The following is a 17,533-nucleotide window of genomic DNA, read 5'->3' on the forward strand; positions in this document are numbered from 1 at the left end:
TCACCAGTGTTTCTATCTCTTCCTCTCTTTGAAGTCAATAAAAACATATATTTTTTAAAAAGATGCAACATTACCATCACCCTAGAGAGTTCCCTCATGTCCCTTCCCATTCAGTGCTAGTCTGTCCCTCTCGCCCCTTCTATATGTAATTACTGATCTGAGTTTTTAACCACATTTTTTTTTCCTATTCCAGAATTTCATGTAAATGTAATGATACAGCGTGTACTATTTTGTTTAAGGTTTATTTCTTTCAACATAGTAATTTTATGACATTAATATTTTGTTTCAGTAGATCATTTTTATTTTAGTTTTTATTGCTGAGTAATTTTTCTGGCACAAGAAGATTTTTAGGCTCACCTTATACTTTCCCTGCCTCAGCCATAAAATCAGCCATTTCTCCAAGGAGCCTTAGTAGGGCAATGGTATCTAGAAATCAAGAATTTGTTGTTTTAAAATGCAGATTCCATATATCCTAAGAAACCCAAAGTACCAATCAGAAAGAATGTATGCACCCCTGTGTTCATAGCAGCACAATTTACAATAGCTAAGATCTGGAAACAGCCCAAGCGCCGATCAGTAAATGAGTGGATAAAAAAGCGGTGGTACATTTATACCATGCAATACTAAGCAGCAGTAAAAAAGAAGAATCTCTTACCGTTTGAGACAGCATGGAGGGACCTGGAGAGTATCATGCTAAGTGATATAAGTCAGAGAAAGACAAGTATCACATGATCGCATTCATATATGGAATCTAAGTAACAAAATAAACTGATGAACAGAGTGGATCCAAAGACATGGAAGCATGGAACAGAGTGGAGAATCTCAGAGGGAGGGCAGGGGAGGGTGGGTGGTTGGGTGGGAAGTAATCAACCAAAGACCTTGTATGCATATATTCATAACCCATGAACACAGACAATAGAGAACATATGTAATACTTTCAAAATAAATAAAATAAAATGTAGATTCCAGTTTTATAGTGAAATTTCCTAGCATTTCATCTACTTTCTTGAACATTGGACATTGCTGTGCAAAGAACTCTGGGTGATAGTACCTTCCTCCAGAGATCATTGTTTTTCATTCTGGAAGCCAGGTGGAGTATGTAGCTCATGTTATTCCAAGTGAGGCTGGTCTGTTTCAGTCTGCCCTTGTTCCTAGGGTGTAGGCCTTTGTGGTTTCAGTGGAAAAGCCTGGAGTATCTGCCAAGGCCCCTCTTCCTTGGCAGGTTCTGAATTCCAGTTTTGTTTTCCCAGCCCAGTGGGACAGTTGCAGGCTCTAGGCCATTACTTTTTGTTCAGCCTCTATGCCTCACTGTTTGCTGGTGACTACCTCGAGGAAATGTAAGGCTCACTTTAATAAGTTCTCTCTTTGCTCTGGGATTTTGTTCCGTTAAGTCCTAGCTGTCGTCTGATCTCTGACTTCACACAGCTTTTTTTTTTTTTTTAAATCAACTTTATTTCTTAGAGCTGTTGAGGTTCACAGCAAAATTGAGCAAAAACCAGAGTTCCATATATATCCCTTCTCCTTCCACACACATACAACCTTCCCCATTATTGACATCCCATACCACAGTGATAAGTTAGTTATAACTGATGAACCTGCGTTGACTTCATCATTATGACCTGTAGGCCATACACACAGCTCCGTGTGTGTGTGTGTGTGTGTGTGTGTGTGTGATTTAGCTTTTATAGTTCTTGCTGGGGATATTAGTGTGACACTAGCTACTAAGTAACCTTCCATGTTTCTTTTATTAGGCAGAATATAATCCAATATATTTGAAAGCTTCTAAATGAGATTCCTGGCAATTCTTTAGAATGGTTATTTGTTGGGATTAATGGTTCTGGTAGAAAATTATTCAGGGTTAAGTTGGGAGAATATGTATGTGTGGGTGTTTCATATGTTCATAATCTCTTAAATTCCAATTGTCTAGGTCCAGAAGTTGCCTGTTTTGTAGGTTATCAGATATCTGAGAATTTCATTTTAAATGTATATTAAAATGGAATGCATTTTGGGGAGCATTGTGTCTGATTGCATGTTTTGTGTTCATTGAGCACATCTTTAAGGAGTGACTGGTTTGTAAAATACTCTGCCACGGGCTATATGAAGTATAAAACCAACTGGCAGGCAGCTCTTGATCTTAAGGACCGTACGTTCTGAATAGATAAGACACGTGTATAAATAGTAACAGGACTGTAGAGGCACATTTTATTGCTTATATTAGTAAGACTTACAGGCTAAATCCAAGTTTTTGTTTTGGCACCATTTTGTTTATTGGCCCTGCAACTTTGGGGTAACCACTCAAGCACTCAATTTCAGATTCTTTTTGGTTGAAAGGGAGATTAATTATGTGCCAGGCTCTTTTTACTTTTTTTAAAAAAATATATTTTTATTGATTTCAGAGAGGAAGGGACTGGGAGAGAGAGAGAAACATCAATGATGAGAGAGAATCATTGATCAGCTGCCTCCTGCACGCAACCCGGGCATGTGCCCTTGACTGGAATCGAATCCAGGACCCTTCAGTCCACAGGCCGACACTATCCACTGAGCCAAACTGGCCAGGGCTTTACTTTTTTACATTTTTTAAAAATTGATTTCAGAGAGGAAGGGACTGGGAGAGAGAGAGAAACATCAATGATGAGAGAGAATCATTGATCAGCTGCCTCCTACACCCCCCCCACTGGGGATCAAGCCTGCAACCCAGGCATGTGCCCTTGACTTGAATCGAACCCTGAACCCTTCAGTTTGCAGGCCGATGCTCCACCCACTGAGCCAAATTGGGCAGGGCTTTACTTGTTTTTATTGCTACAATAATCTGGAACCACAAGTGTATTCCTCATTTGCAAATGAATGAATAACATGTCTTAAGGCCTAGAGTTTTATAAGTAACTGCCAGAACTGGGTTTTGAATTCACTTTTCTGATAGTCCAAAGTCTTTCCTTATTTGATTGTACCATCATATAACAATTTGTTCTGAGAAGTATTAATAGATATTCCTTGAAAAAGTTGATAGTAGTAATATGCTTTCTAATTTACACTTTTAAAAAATTAAGCGTAAGATAGCGCCACTCCTGTGGTATTCCTGCTGAAAATAGATAACTTGAACTTTGTTGTGAGGAAACACTGAATAGAAATTGAGGGACATTCCACAAAATAACTAACTAGTCTGTATTTTGAAAATATATCATGAAAACCACAGAAATCTTGAGGAGCTATTCCAGATAAAGGAAGCTAAAGAGTCATGGGCCTGGGATTTATTTAATTTTAAAATTTTTGTTTGTTTTGAAGGACAGCAATATAGGACAATTGGAAAAATCTGAATAATAGTATTGTATTAATAGTAATTTCCCGCTTTTGACAAATACACTGTAGGTAAGCAAGAGACTCTCCTTGTTTTTAGGAAGTACAAACTGGATGAAGTATTTAGAGTAAGGGATACAGTGGCTGCAACTTAACTCTCAAGTGATTCAGAAAATTATATTTGTGTGTGTTTATCGAAGTGATGAAAACAAATGTGGTAAAATGTTAACAGTTGGGGAATCTGATTGAGGGTATATAAAAATTCTTTGAACTAATTTTGCAGTTTCCCTATAAGTCTAAAGGTACATCAATAATGTATAAAAAGTTACAAGGAAAAGTAAGCAGAAGAATAGTGTTTGCCTAGCTGTTAAGAGATTATTTGCCATTAAGAAATGGTGTGCTCCAGAGCACCACTAGGTTGTATTAGAGATCGCTCAATGGATCAGGGCCTAATCTTCTACCTGCTTGTTAATGCACAGGTATGTGGTCATGTGATTACGTAACACATTTGCAATAGTTCATAAAATAGAAATGATTTATCTCCATGGTGTGGAGGAGCTTGGTTTCTCCCTCAGACTTTGTATGTAAGCCTCACTACTCACTCACTGAGAGACCCTGTGCTTCAGTTTCCTCATCTCTAAAATGAGATAATACAGTACCTGCCTCAGAGGATTTTGTTAGAATTTAATGAAATAATGAATGGAATGTGACTTCTAATAAGGCCTTCATAAACATTTTTGTTATTTTAATAATTATTATAGGGTTACAAAAATGAATCATTTATTGCAATTAAATAATTTCTGTTTGATTTATTTGAATCACACCTTACAGATTATGAGCTTCTTTTGGCATCTACTGATAATACATTATAATTTTAAATATATTTCATAGTCAAATAAATTTAAGATATTCTGCCTGGCCCGTGTGGCTCAGTGGTTGAGTGTTGATCCATGAACCAAGAGTTCAGGGTTTGATTCCCAGTCAGGGAACATGCAGCGGTTGTGGGCTTGATCCCCAGTAGAGGGTGTGCAAGAAGCAGCCGATCAATGATTCTCTCGCATCATTGATGTTTCTATCTGTCTCTCCCTCTCCCCCTCTCTCAGAAATCAATAAAAACATTGTAAAAAATTTAAGAAAATCTGGGCTGTTTTGAACTTTCCTCCTAGTCACCTGTAGAACGGTCAGGGAACATGCAGCGGTTGTGGGCTTGATCCCCAATAGAGGGTGTGCAAGAAGCAGCCGATCAATGATTCTCTCGCATCATTGATGTTTCTATCTGTCTCTCCCTCTCCCCCTCTCTCAGAAATCAATAAAAACATTGTAAAAAATTTAAGAAAATCTGGGCTGTTTTGAACTTTCCTCCTAGTCACCTGTAGAACTGCGATAACAAAATATATCTTTGTTACCTCATAAAATAAAATACTTGAATGGGTGGTGAAGTACAGATGCAATACAAATGTAAGATATTAATAATGTAGTTATGTATATGATCTGTGATTTTTCTACATCTAATAGTATATAAGCCAACCTATAAAGAACACACATTCAGCCTCAGTTACTGACATGTTTTTCTTTTATTTTCTACAGATACTTTTCATATTCCCCTACCAATCCAGCTCTTGGTTTCTCTCTCTTGATATATGTTAACAGTTTTCTCTTTCATATCATGAGAATTTTGAATGATCTTGTAACAGTTCTTGGCATATAAAACATGAAATAAATGGTGCTGTCTATAAATGAAATACATTTCTCCTAGCTGTTAATTAGTTAAATATGCAGATTATTGATGTATCAATCTGCTTGGGCATAGGACTCTAAGCTATACATCTGTATATTGGTAATGCATGTTAAATCTTTGCTGTCTCCTATCCTCCACCACTCAGATTTAACATTTAATAGGTTTTGAAAATATTATTACTGCTGTTCTTTGTACTTGGTGTTTTGATCTGGATCATTGTCCTACATACTCAAAGATTAAGTGGCCTTGCAATGAGGATATTTTTAATTGTGATATTTTTAGCCTGTGACTTGAGCTACATTTGAATGAGTGCCTATTCTAAGAGCCTGTACTTTGATTACATTTCCACATGTTGTTGAGTAGTTGCGGTTAGTCATAAAGTACAATCTGTGTGAATACCCAGTGTCTTGTAGTGATATTATTGCCTAAAGCAACACATTAAAAACATCCATAACTTTAAAAAGAAAAAATTTCTAAAAATGGTTGATTGTTTCTTTTGAAATCTATTTGCCTTTTTATAAGAATGTTGAGGTTTTGTTGGTTTTAATAAAAGCACCATTCTGCAGGATATTGAAAAGTACTGATTAAGCTGGATTAAACTCATTAGTATATTTTAACAGTCATCCTTCTGTTAAAGTTCCAGTTGTCAAAATGTTCTTTAATACTATACATTTTAGTTGCGTTATCATTTGGAAGGATTCTTGGAGGTACTCCAGTGTAAGTTCCTCTGTTCTCTTAGGAGGGTCTCCTTCATGGTATCACCTACACACAATGATAGCACCTCTAAGGGAAACACCTCCAGTATTCCTTCCCTCCTGAGGCAGTGCATTCCCATGTCAGAAATTCTCACTAACCAATGTCACCCCAGTAAATTCAATGAACATTTTTCTAGTGAGAAACTTTTTCTTATAATGAAAGGAGATAAAGGAGATTCACCAATCCCTGATCATTTAGTCTAATTTGATGACTGATAATTTTTAAACATTAATTTTTTATTTTATAATATGAGATGTTTATTTTCGAAACAAATGTTGTGCAAATGCATACTTTCCCCTCCTCCTTGCCAGAGATAATTGCCAATAAAACTTGGGTGTGTAACCTTTCCAAGATTTGCTGTGCTTGTACAAACACATGTTTACCTGTACCTGCATTTTGCAACCACTTTAGGTCTTTGCTGTCTTCTGCTAAGTATAGGGTTATGATTTGTTAGAATTTATTGAGTGCATGATGTTGAATTGGTATTTATGAGTAATCACACCTGTGAGCTAGTAGACCGTACAACCACTGTTTAACTCATTTCCTGATTGCGTCTGCAAAAGGATGTCACACAGTCATCATTAGGAACACAGTAACTGCTGCCAAAATAAGAGCCTTATTTTAACTAAGAGGCATCCAGCAGATATCTCTGTATTTAATATGAAAGATTATTTATGGTTAAGATGAGTAAATGCTTAAAGACCAGGAATATGGCTTAGTAAAATGTCAATTAGAGTTCTTTTCACATAAGTATATTTATATTTCCTGATGAGTCTTAAAATCAAAGGTGATATTTTTAAAGAGAAAAAGAACACAATGGTAAGTATAGCATCTGAGTGGGAAAACTTACAGTAGATAAAAATCTGAGTCCGATAGTTTTAGTAACACTAGGAATTATTTTAAGATGTACTAGATAAAAGTATGGATTCTGAAGCTATAAAACCTGGCTTTGCATCCCAGCTGTACCTGGTACTTGCTTTGTGACCCTTAGGCAAGTTACTTCTCCTTGTATCTGTTTCTTTATCTATTAAAAGGATTGATATGAATATCAAATGGGTTAATATTTATAAAGCATTTAGAGGATTACTTAGTTTATAGTGTTATGTAACTGCTTGATGCTATTGCTGTTATATATTTTTAAAGGAATTATACAGAATGAAAAGTGGGTTTAAAAAATGGCAGCAAAATACTTTTTTCTTTTGATTGTCTTAGAAAGCTAAAGACCCGTTAATCAAAAAAGACACATACCACTCTGGCAGGTGTGGCTCAGAGGTGAAAGCATTGTCTTGTGTTAGATTCCCGTCAAGGGTACGTAATTACCCATCTGGGTTGCAGGTTTGATCCCTGCAATGATTGGGGCAAGTGTGGGAGACAGCTAATCAATGTGTCTCTCTCACATCGATGTTTCTCTCTCTCTCCTTCCCTCCTTACCTTTAGTTGCGTTATCATTTGGAAGAATTCTTGGAGGTACTCCGGTCTAAGTTCCTCTGTTCTCTTAGGAGGGTCTCCTTCATGGTATCACCTACACACAATGATAGCACCTCTAAGGGAAACACCTCCAGTATTCCTTCCCTCCTGAGGCAGTGCATTCCCACGTCAGAAATTCTCACTAACCAATGGAAAAAATATCCTCAGGTGAGGATAAAAAAGAAAAAGGGCACATAGTGGTCTCTCATGTTATGGAATTATTAGGAAATATAGGTCATTTAGTATTTTCCTGTTTTGTGGAAAATAAAACTAGCTCATAACTTTGAATTGCTAAAACTGACTTTGGTGTCCATTTCTAGGTTTTCTGTTGGTTTGGCTTTCTATGTTTCTTTTGGACACAGGATTTTATAATTTGAGGTGGTATGATATAGAGACAATAGTATGGTGAAGGCGGGGACAGGCTAGATGGGGTCAATGGGAAAAAAAGGAGACATAATTTTTTCAACAATATTTTAAAAAATAAAAAATAGAACTTTTCTGCCCTGGCTGGTTTGGCTCGGTGGATAGAGCATCGGCCTGCGGACTGAAGGGTCCTGGGTTCGATTCCAGTCAAGGGCATGTACCTTAGTTGCAGGCACATCCCCAGTAGGGGGTGTGCAGGAGGTAGCTAATCGATAGCTAATCGATTCGCTCTCATCGATGTTTCTAACTCTCTATCCCTTTCCCTTCCTCTCTTTAAAAAATCAATAAAAAAAATTTGAAAAAAAAATAGAACTTTTCTATTAAAAAAAGGTTTTTGGAATCAGGCATTTGGAATCTCAATCACTACATCACTTTCTGGGTACTTTGGGCAGTATATCAGTTATTTGTTGCTATGACAACTCCAAAACTTAGTTGCTTCAAATACAATGATTTATTATTTTTTATGATTCTGTAGGTTGGCTAAGGGGTTTTTCTGTTTTATATGGAACATTTTATTTCATAGCATTTTTAATCTTGGAGCAGAAGAACAATGCAGAAATCTGTTTTTAGAACATGTTCTTTAAGTGAGATAATGCATTAACAGTTATTTCCATGGTGCCTACTGTTAAAGTTCAGTAAATTGTGTTTATTATGTAGTCAAAACACTGTCCCAGATACAAAGTGGCTAACATGTAAATGTCTCTTGGTTGATAACGTGCTTGGTTCATGTACTTGATTTAACAAAGATATTCTTAGCATTCCTGAATGACTGCCAATAGCTGCCATTGGTTGATAAATCCACTGAATATGATCAGTTTGAGATACCTGCTAGATACTCAGAAGAGATGTTGAATAGGCAGTTGGATACATAAGTCTGGAATTGAGAGAGGTCTGGATTGGAGATACTCATTTGGGAGTCTTATGAATAGTGGTGGGTATGTATTTAAAATTGTGATTGGATAATATTACCTTAGGAAAGTGAATGTACATAGAGATGATAGATATCCAAAGATTGAGCCTGGGGGCACTCCATAATTTATAAAGGTTGTGGAAATGAGATGGAAGTAGAAAGGAATTTGAGAGGGGAGTGCTAGAGAGGTAAAGAGGAGAACTAAGTGGTGTTCCAGAAGCCAAATGCAGACAGTGTTTAGTGCAGGGAGAACATAATCAGCTTTGTCGATGCTGCAAGTAAGTAAATTAAGGATGTGGTGATGCAGTGGCTGATGGTGACCTTGACAAGAGCTATTTTGGTAGAATGATGGGGTGGTGATTTGAGTGAGTTCAAGTTAGAGGCAGAATTGGAGGCATCTTTTCTAAGCAGTGCTTTCAAGAAGGACTGGTGTAAAAGGAACAGAGAAAAGGGTTATGGCTGAAGGAGAGTGTATAAACGAGATTTTTTTTCAAGATGGCAGATGTGGGATGGTTTTGTATGTGGAGAGATATTGATGAGAGAGAGTGGGAAATTGGTGGTATACTTCAATAAGTGAACATGGATGCCTTAGATAGAAGCACTGACAGATGCAGGTGGGCTAGTACATGTGGGGAGAATGTAGAAGTTTCTTTCAAATTCCATCTTTTTTTGTTCCCAGTAAAGTAGGATGCAGTGAAAACAATCAGGAATGAGGATGGGGGAGGAGGTGGTAGTTTGAGAAGAGAGGTGTGAATTAGGAAAGTGGGAGCATGACTAACTTAGGGGAATGTATATATTGTTTTATATTTTACACACATTCTCTTACTTAGTCCTTTATTTTTTTATAATATATTTTTATTGATTTCATAGAGGAAGGAAGAGGGAGAGAGAGATAAAAACATCAATGATGAGAGAGAATCATTGATAGGCTGCCTCCTGCACGCCCCACACTAGGGATTGAGCCCGCAACCCAGGCATGTGTCCTTGCCTGGAATCGAACCTGGGACCCTTCAGTCTGCAGGCCAACACTCTATCCACTGAGTCACACCAGCTAGGGCTACTTAGTTCTTTAGATAATCTTTGGAGTATATAAGGTTGGTAAAATCCCATTTAAAAAATGAAGATACTAAGGCTCAGATAAATTACTTGCTGTTAGAGGGAGAGCGAGGTATCTACTCTTGAGTGTTTCAAATCTAGTTCTATTTAGATGGTTTTTCAGTATTTGAAATCAGTGCTTCCTTATCAGACTCCAAAATTTGTCTTCCCAGAGCCTTTCTGCTAATTCCCAATATTTCAGTACCAGTTTAGTAAAAAGTTCTTATGAAATTTACCCAAAGGGTATTGCACCCATGGTCCATGCTCTTTTATATTGGACTAGAGGCCCAACGCATGAAATTCGTACACTTGGGGGTCCCTCAGCCCAGCCTGTGCCCTCTTGCAGTCTGGGACCCCTAGGGGGATGTCCGACTGACAGCTTAGTGCTGCCATGGTGGCAGGAGAGGCTCCCGCCACCACCGCTGTGCTCGCCAGCTGTGAGCCTGGCTTCTGGCTGAGTGGTGTCCCCCTCCCCTGTGGGGGCACACTGACCACCAGGGGGCAACTCCTGCGTTGAGTGTCCCCTGGTGGTCAGTGCGCGTCATAGCGATGGGTCGTTCCACAGTTTGGTTGATTTGCATTATTATATAGGATTGCCATTATATGGACAGGGGGTTCTTATTATTTTAGTGCTCTAGAAGTTTGATAAAGGGGTATACCTGTACAAGATTAACTCATAAAGCCTGATTCATTGAACAAAGTAGAAAAATCAATAGTTCTTTTAACACTAGTACCTTCTTTTCCCTTTTGGATATACTGTATATTCCATCAAAGGCATTTCTGTACTGGCTAGTTCTGTCCTAGGCAATATGTACTGTGTTTGGTGTATAGACTGTGCTCTGACCATCTTTAGCACTGGAGTGTATTCTTGCTCAGTAGGCTGGTGAACTGACATGGCTTCTCTTGCTTAAGTTCTCATTTTTCATAATAGCCCAGAAGTGGAAACAATTGAAATGTCCATCACCTGATGAATGGATAAATAATTATGGTATATCCATACAATGGAATACTATTTAGCAGTAAAAAATGAAGTACTGCCCCAACTGGTTTGGCTCAGTGGATAGAGGGTCGGCTTGCGGACTGAAGGTTCCCAGGTTCGACTCCGGTCAAGGGCCTGTACCTTGGTTGTGGGCACATCCCCAGTGGGAGGTGTACAGGAGGCAGCTGATTGGTGTTTCTCTCTCATTGATGTTTCTAACTCTCTATCCCTCTCCTCTCCTCTCTGTAAAAAATCAATAAAATATATTTTAAAAAATAAAGATACTCCCATCTTTAACATTGTCATTCTTAATTAAAAAAAAAAATGAAGTACTGATACATGCTACAACGTGGTTGAACATTGAAAACATTATGCCAAGAGAAAGAAACAAGTCACAAAAGACCACATGTTGTTTTATTTCCTTTGTATGAAATGTCCAGAATAGGCAAATCTAAAGAGACAGAAGGTAGATTTGTGATGACCTAGGAATGGAGGAATTTGGGACAAATGAGGAGTGACTGCTAATGGATATAGGGTTTCTTTGGGGTGATAAAAATGAGAAACATCTTTTCCTACCAAGGCTGGGTGATGGTGGTTGCACAATTCTGTGAACATACTAAAAACCATTAAATTTTACCACTTAAATGGGTGAATTATATGGTATGTCAATTATATTTTAATAAAACTGTTACTTTAAAAAATGCATTCTGCATCTTTATCTCAGAGAAGACCATCCTTATTTTAGTATTTTTATCTTTATTGAGTTTACTATTTTCAGGTTTCTGTTGCTTTTCTCTGGTATCTTATTGTCAAAACTAGAGAAGTATGTAGATATATGTTTGCATAGGAGCATCATCAAGGGAAGCCTAGATAGCTGCACCTTGCAGTCTTATTGAGGGACGTTACCCGAGAGAATCATCAGCTTTGTCATTTCAGAAATTGTTTGATCAGTGTGCTAGACCTGACTGGACCTGTGTTGTTCTGTCACTAGAGTCATAAGAAGCTAAAGACTAGCAGTACTATACTGATGTTCTTGTTGGCCTAACTGATATATTCTCTGTCTGTGGAAAAATTAAGTTAGTAGCCATTTTATGATAGCCATGAAATCATCACATGAATTCATAGTTTAATGGCATTTTCCGTGGTAACTTCAAGCACCTCTCTCTATTATAAGAACACCAGAGGCTCGATGCAAGAAATTCGTGCAAGTGGCTCAGCCCTCGCAGCCACTGCAGCTTGCCTTGGCCCTCACAGCCCTGGCTTTGTCCAGAAGGACATTCGGAAGGTCGTTCGGCTGTCCGGTCTAACAAGGCTGGGTTTCTTCTGTCAGTAGTTGAATTTTCAGTTTAAAAAGTAAATAAAAGTTACATAAATAAAATATTCCATTAATCGTCATCTTTTCTTAGTGACAGTGCTTCACTATGTTTTTATTTGAGGCATCTACTGCCAACATTCCCTTCTGGGGTCTAGCAAAAGTCCTGCAAACCATCTAGAGTTTAGTTTACCACTTAAAAAAAGTTTTCTTTTCAGCTTACCCACTTTATATTTTATGTCAGTGTTTCAAGGTTTAGAAAAAGTAGAAAGGATTTGGTCTTAATGAATAATGATAAATTTCATTGAAAGCACATGGAAAAAAACAAACAAACAGCATTTGAGGTAGAGATTGCCTTTTTTAGCATATGGCCTAATTTTTTGAGCTTGTTTGTGGTTTTGACACTTGCCTGCTAATTGTGATAGAGTGGTAAACAGGTTTATTTATAGTCTCCATTCAGTAGACATGTTCAATGTGTGCCTTGCCTGTTCTGCAAAAGTTCAAATGATGTTTATTCCCTCTGTATCCTTAGCACTGCCACATTGTTGGTGCTCAGAAGGGAGTTAAGGTAGATTGCAAAGGAAGTGGAAGAACTCCCTTTAGGAGAACAGAAAATTTATTTTAAGAATGTTGCACATATCAATCCCTGCTATGATCATTTTTATAGAAAAGTATATTTAGCTCAGGGGAAGAATTTGAGAAACAAGAAGTAACTAAAAATGTAAGCTTGATTCATTGCTGAGGGATATATTATTCTTTCATGCATAGTTCAATTCTTAGAGTTTATTTTATTGTAAGACTAGCTGGTAGAACTCTGACATCGCTGACAGTTTCATCTAGATTATGAGTGCTTTAAGGTATTGCTTCCCAGTCTTTTACATGTAATGATACACATAGAAAATGATAATATTTTATGGCACACAAAATAGTGGTGATAATCTAGTAGACACCATGTTAACCAAGTAATCAAAGTGAACATTATCAGTAAAGGAACAATCAAAATTGTATGCCATTTGATAGCATATAATGAGAAAACATTAATTCCGTAATATTCCTCTTAAAGATTTATAACCCAGATATAATTATGAGTAAACATCAGACAGATCCACATTAAGGGGGACATTTTATAATAACTTGTCTATAATGTCTCAGCCAAGGTCAAGTAAGGAACTATTTCACATTGAAAAAGACTAAAAGAGCCTGACTGGTATGGCTCAGTGGTTGAGCATCCACCTATGAACCAGGAGGTCACGGTTCGATTCCTGGTCAGGGCACATGCCCGGGTTGCAGGCTCATCCCCAGTAAAGGGCATGCAGGAGGCAGCCAATCAATAATTCTCTCTCACCATCATTGGTGTTTTATCTCTCCCTCCCTCTCCCTTCCTCTCTGAAATTAATAAAAATATATTTAAAAAAATAAAATAAAATCAATGAAAACTAAGTACATATTATTTTTTAAAATTATTTATTGTTGAAAGTATTACATATGTCCCCTTTTCTTCCATTGACCCCTTCTAGAACCTCTCACCCCAGGCCTTCTAAATATAAAAAAGAAAAAGACTGAAAGAGATAAGACAACCTAATGCAATGCATGATTCTGACTTGGACATTATTAATATAATTGGCCAAATTTTGAGTCTGAGGCTTAGATGTAGAGATGTATCAGTGTTCATTTCCTGATTTTGATGATGGTATTGTAGTTATTTAAGAGAATATTCCTGTTTGTAGGAAATACAAAGTATATAGTTATTTGGCAAATTGTTCTTCAGTGGTTCAGGAAAAAATTTTCATTATACTATTCTTACAACATCTCTGTAAATTTGAGATTGTTTTTAAAATAGGAAATACGAACATGCAAATCTAGTAAACTATGAGTGTATGACTTTGGAGTTACATAGCTTTATGTGGAGCCTGTCATAGGTTGTTAATCTTCTCATGGGAAAGCTATGTGAAGTAGCAACGTAATTTATGTGGGAATGATATCTTTCATGGAATACATTTTCTAAATAATCAAAGCTCGTTAAGTGCTAAAATGCTTTTTAACTGTTTTGATATATCCTCTACTTTTTTGCCTTTTAAAGCAGAATACATGGAACTTGGTCTTGTCTCTTTTGGATGACTAATGTCTCTAATTATGTGAATATTTATTATCCTGTTCTGAAATATTATCTCAGTCTAGATTCACTTGTAGCCTTTGGGGTTTTATTTTGTTTTGGTCTTATCTCTCAACGTCTGGTTTTCAGTTCTGTTGATGTCATAGTGCATGTATTAAATAGTTTGCCAGTTTTCTTTCTAGTGTTTTATATCTAATCTGCTGTAGTCTCAAAACCAAGTGTATGCTTTTTGCTTTTTAATGTTATGTTAATAAAACCATGAGGTGTAAGTGTAGATATTTTATCATAGCGATATTGTACATAGTGCACCTTCTAAAGCTTAATTCAGGATTATGACTAGGTTTCAAAGAGTTCTGAAAAGTGAAGAGTTACTATAAATAGAAGGTATTTTTTCTGTCATTTATTAACTTTCCTTAGAATGTCAGATGAAATCAGATACTTTTAAAGCAGCGGTTCTCAACCTGTGGGTCGCGACCCCTTTGGCGGTCGAACGACCCTTTCACAGGGGTCGCCCAAGACCATCCTGCATATCAGATATTTACATTACGATTCATAACAGTAGCAACATTACAGTTATGAAGTAGCAACGAAAATACTTTTATGGTTGGGTCACAAGATGAGGAACTGTATTTAAAGGGCCAGAAGGTTGAGACCTACTGTAGGAAACCCATTCTGATTTTTTTTTTTAAAATTTCAGAGCTCCAGAGATTATATTGGGGCTGCCATTTTGTGAAGCCATAGACATGTGGTCATTGGGATGCGTGATTGCAGAATTATTCCTTGGATGGCCGCTCTACCCAGGAGCATTGGAGTATGACCAGGTAAGAGAGCTGTCAAGATAATCTAGTAGAATTGGTAGATTGTAAAGAAAAAAAAATAGACTCGTAAGAATGCATTTCTTTAGGTACACAATACATGTAGAAAATCTTTTAAAAATAAAATGGCTAGACCTGAGATCTTGTGGATTTTAAATTCAAAATCTCAAAACTGTGTTTGATTTTTAAAAACTCTTTTATAACACTAAGTACATTTCATAAACAAAGTTTGAGTCCACAGGCCCAAAAACCAGTTTTGTAAAGTTCGTGGGAGATTTTTTTTGCATCATGTTTATATTATTGGACTGTGTCCATTTAAGTAATAGTGCTTTAGCAGTGTGAATAATAAATTGGGGCTGCATGGATGGGGTCATTAGGGAGGCAGTGTGAAATTGCATAGCTCAGAATTGAAGAAGACCTGAAATAGGGATGGGGAGGAGGGGCAGTTAAGAAAAGTGCCAATGAGGTAAAATGGCTACGGTTTTGGATGTTGGGGGAGGGTGATGAGGGAGAGAGACTTGTCTGGCATAAATCAGACAAAGTTTCTGATTTGTGTGGTTGGGTTGCTGTTTATCAAAGGGGGAAGACATGCGAATTAACAGATTTTAGGGAAAATCAGTTTAGAATATGTTCACTTTGAAGTACCTAAAGGCCAGCTGATTGGAGAGTTTCAATAAGCAGCTGAATCTACAGCTCCAGAGCAAGAGATAGATATTTAGATTTAGAGATAAAACTAGGGACACTTGGGGCTTGTAGAGGGAAGGAAGAAGACATAAAACTCTGGAAGGCAATGTCATATGGAGGAAGGCAATTAAAGAGTGTCAAGAATTAAGAGGAGAACCAGAAAAAATGTGGAAATGGAAGGAACAGAGTTTTTAAGTAAAAAGGTAATGGGTAATAGTATCAAGGTAGAAAAAGGATTAATATGGGACTATTAAATATGTCAGTTATTAACAGGCCATTACTTGTCTTAACCATATTATGGGAGCGATAGTAAAATTCAAATTGTAGTGTGTTGAGATGAGAAGTAAGATATAGGCTACTATTTTAAGACCCTTAAGTGAATGAGGAAAGAATTTTAAATAGTTAAAGGAAATTTTGAGGGGGATAGAAGATATTAATCATTTATTTAAATTGAGGGGAATGATCTCAGAGAGAGGAACAAATAGAATATGCAGGGGGAGGATGGATTAATTGATAGAGCAGAGTCCTTGAGGTTTAAAAAATGAGAATCCTGTGTTCTCAAACACAGTTTAGAGGAGTTAAGCCTCTTTTTATTCCCTGTGCTGCTTAGCCATTAAATTGGGGAACAGATATTTGAGGGCCTACTATGTATCAGACATTATCATGGGTGTATATTTAAGTTAACAAAACAAAGTTCTTCTCTTCATGAAACTTCACATTCTCATGGAGAGTCGGGTAAGAAAATAGAAAGTAATCATGGAGAGTATCAGCTGTTAGAAAGCATGGTGGAGAACAATACAACAAACAGAGTAAGGAAGATATGGGTTACTGAAGAGGGAAGAGCTTATTATTTATTGGTGGGTCATGGGAGGCTTCATGAATAAGGTGACATTTGAGCTGAGAGCTGAAGGAAGTGAAAGATGAGCCATACAGACGTCTGGGCAAAGAGTGTTCCAAACAGAAGGATATTAAGTTCAGAGCCCTGAGGCTGGAACTTTTCAGTATTCTGTGAGTGCTCATCTATACCCCTCTCTCTACTGCTACTGACTCAGTCAAGCCAGTGACATAGATGTGGTCGCTCCAGTGCTCCCACAGTCATAATTCACCAAGCCTCTGTCAATCTAAGTCTCTCTTAAATCCACTCCTTCCTTTCTGTCCCTACAGTCTCTCAACTCACGCCCTCCTCATCTCTCCTCTGGCTTCAGCTTCTCACCATTCTTAGATGTTAAAAATGTAACTTGTCAATTTCCTGCCTAGATGTCTCCAGTGGTTTCCCATTATTATTACCTCCTGGAGTAAATAAAATCCTTTTGCCTCTAGTTCAATTTCATCTCTTGCCATTTCTCCCTTATTGAACCTCTGTGCTTCCACTCGGAATGTGTGGGCATTTTCTCCTGATTTTCCGTATTTACTCATATTATAACATTAACACAAACCATAATGGATTAGATTTTCCCCACTCCTCCAGGGCTAACAAACTCTTATTTGTTCTTTAAGACCCAACTTGAGCATCACCTCTTCTGGAACTTTCTGTAACTAGAATTATTTTAGGTATCCCTTCCTTTCTGTGTCTTTACATAAAGCATGCATTTATTATGGTATTTATAATAATTATATGATACTTATAACTGCATTATAATTGTTGACTTGTGTATTCCCCACTAGACTGTGAATTTCTCGAGGGCACAGACTATATCATTTAATTCTTGACCTGATACCTAGCATAATGTCTGATATTTAATAGGTATTCAATTAATATCTGTTGCATGAAAGAATAAACTCTGATGTTTTGTAAATTATTTTTCAGATTCGATACATTTCTCAGACTCAAGGTTTACCAGGAGAACAGTTGTTAAATGTGGGTACAAAATCCACAAGATTTTTTTGCAGAGAAACAGATATTTCTCATTCTGGTTGGAGATTAAAGGTAATTCATTTAAATATATA

General features: G+C 37.1%; 1 protein-coding gene across 2 annotated transcripts in view; it reads left to right on the plus strand.

The window, feature by feature from the left end:
- The window catches only part of HIPK3 (homeodomain interacting protein kinase 3), a 56,466-nt gene that overhangs the window by 10,019 nt on the left and 28,914 nt on the right, over positions 1-17,533 (plus strand). For both annotated transcript variants that reach the window (XM_014538160.1, XM_014538161.1), the window contains exons 2-3: positions 14,785-14,908; positions 17,394-17,513. In XM_014538160.1, the coding sequence (XP_014393646.1) occupies positions 14,785-14,908; positions 17,394-17,513 (244 nt within the window). The remainder of the gene's footprint in view (positions 1-14,784; positions 14,909-17,393; positions 17,514-17,533) is intronic.

The sequence above is a fragment of the Myotis brandtii genome, unplaced genomic scaffold (genome assembly GCF_000412655.1).
Source record: "Myotis brandtii unplaced genomic scaffold, ASM41265v1 scaffold187, whole genome shotgun sequence".
Taxonomy (NCBI): domain Eukaryota; kingdom Metazoa; phylum Chordata; class Mammalia; order Chiroptera; family Vespertilionidae; genus Myotis; species Myotis brandtii.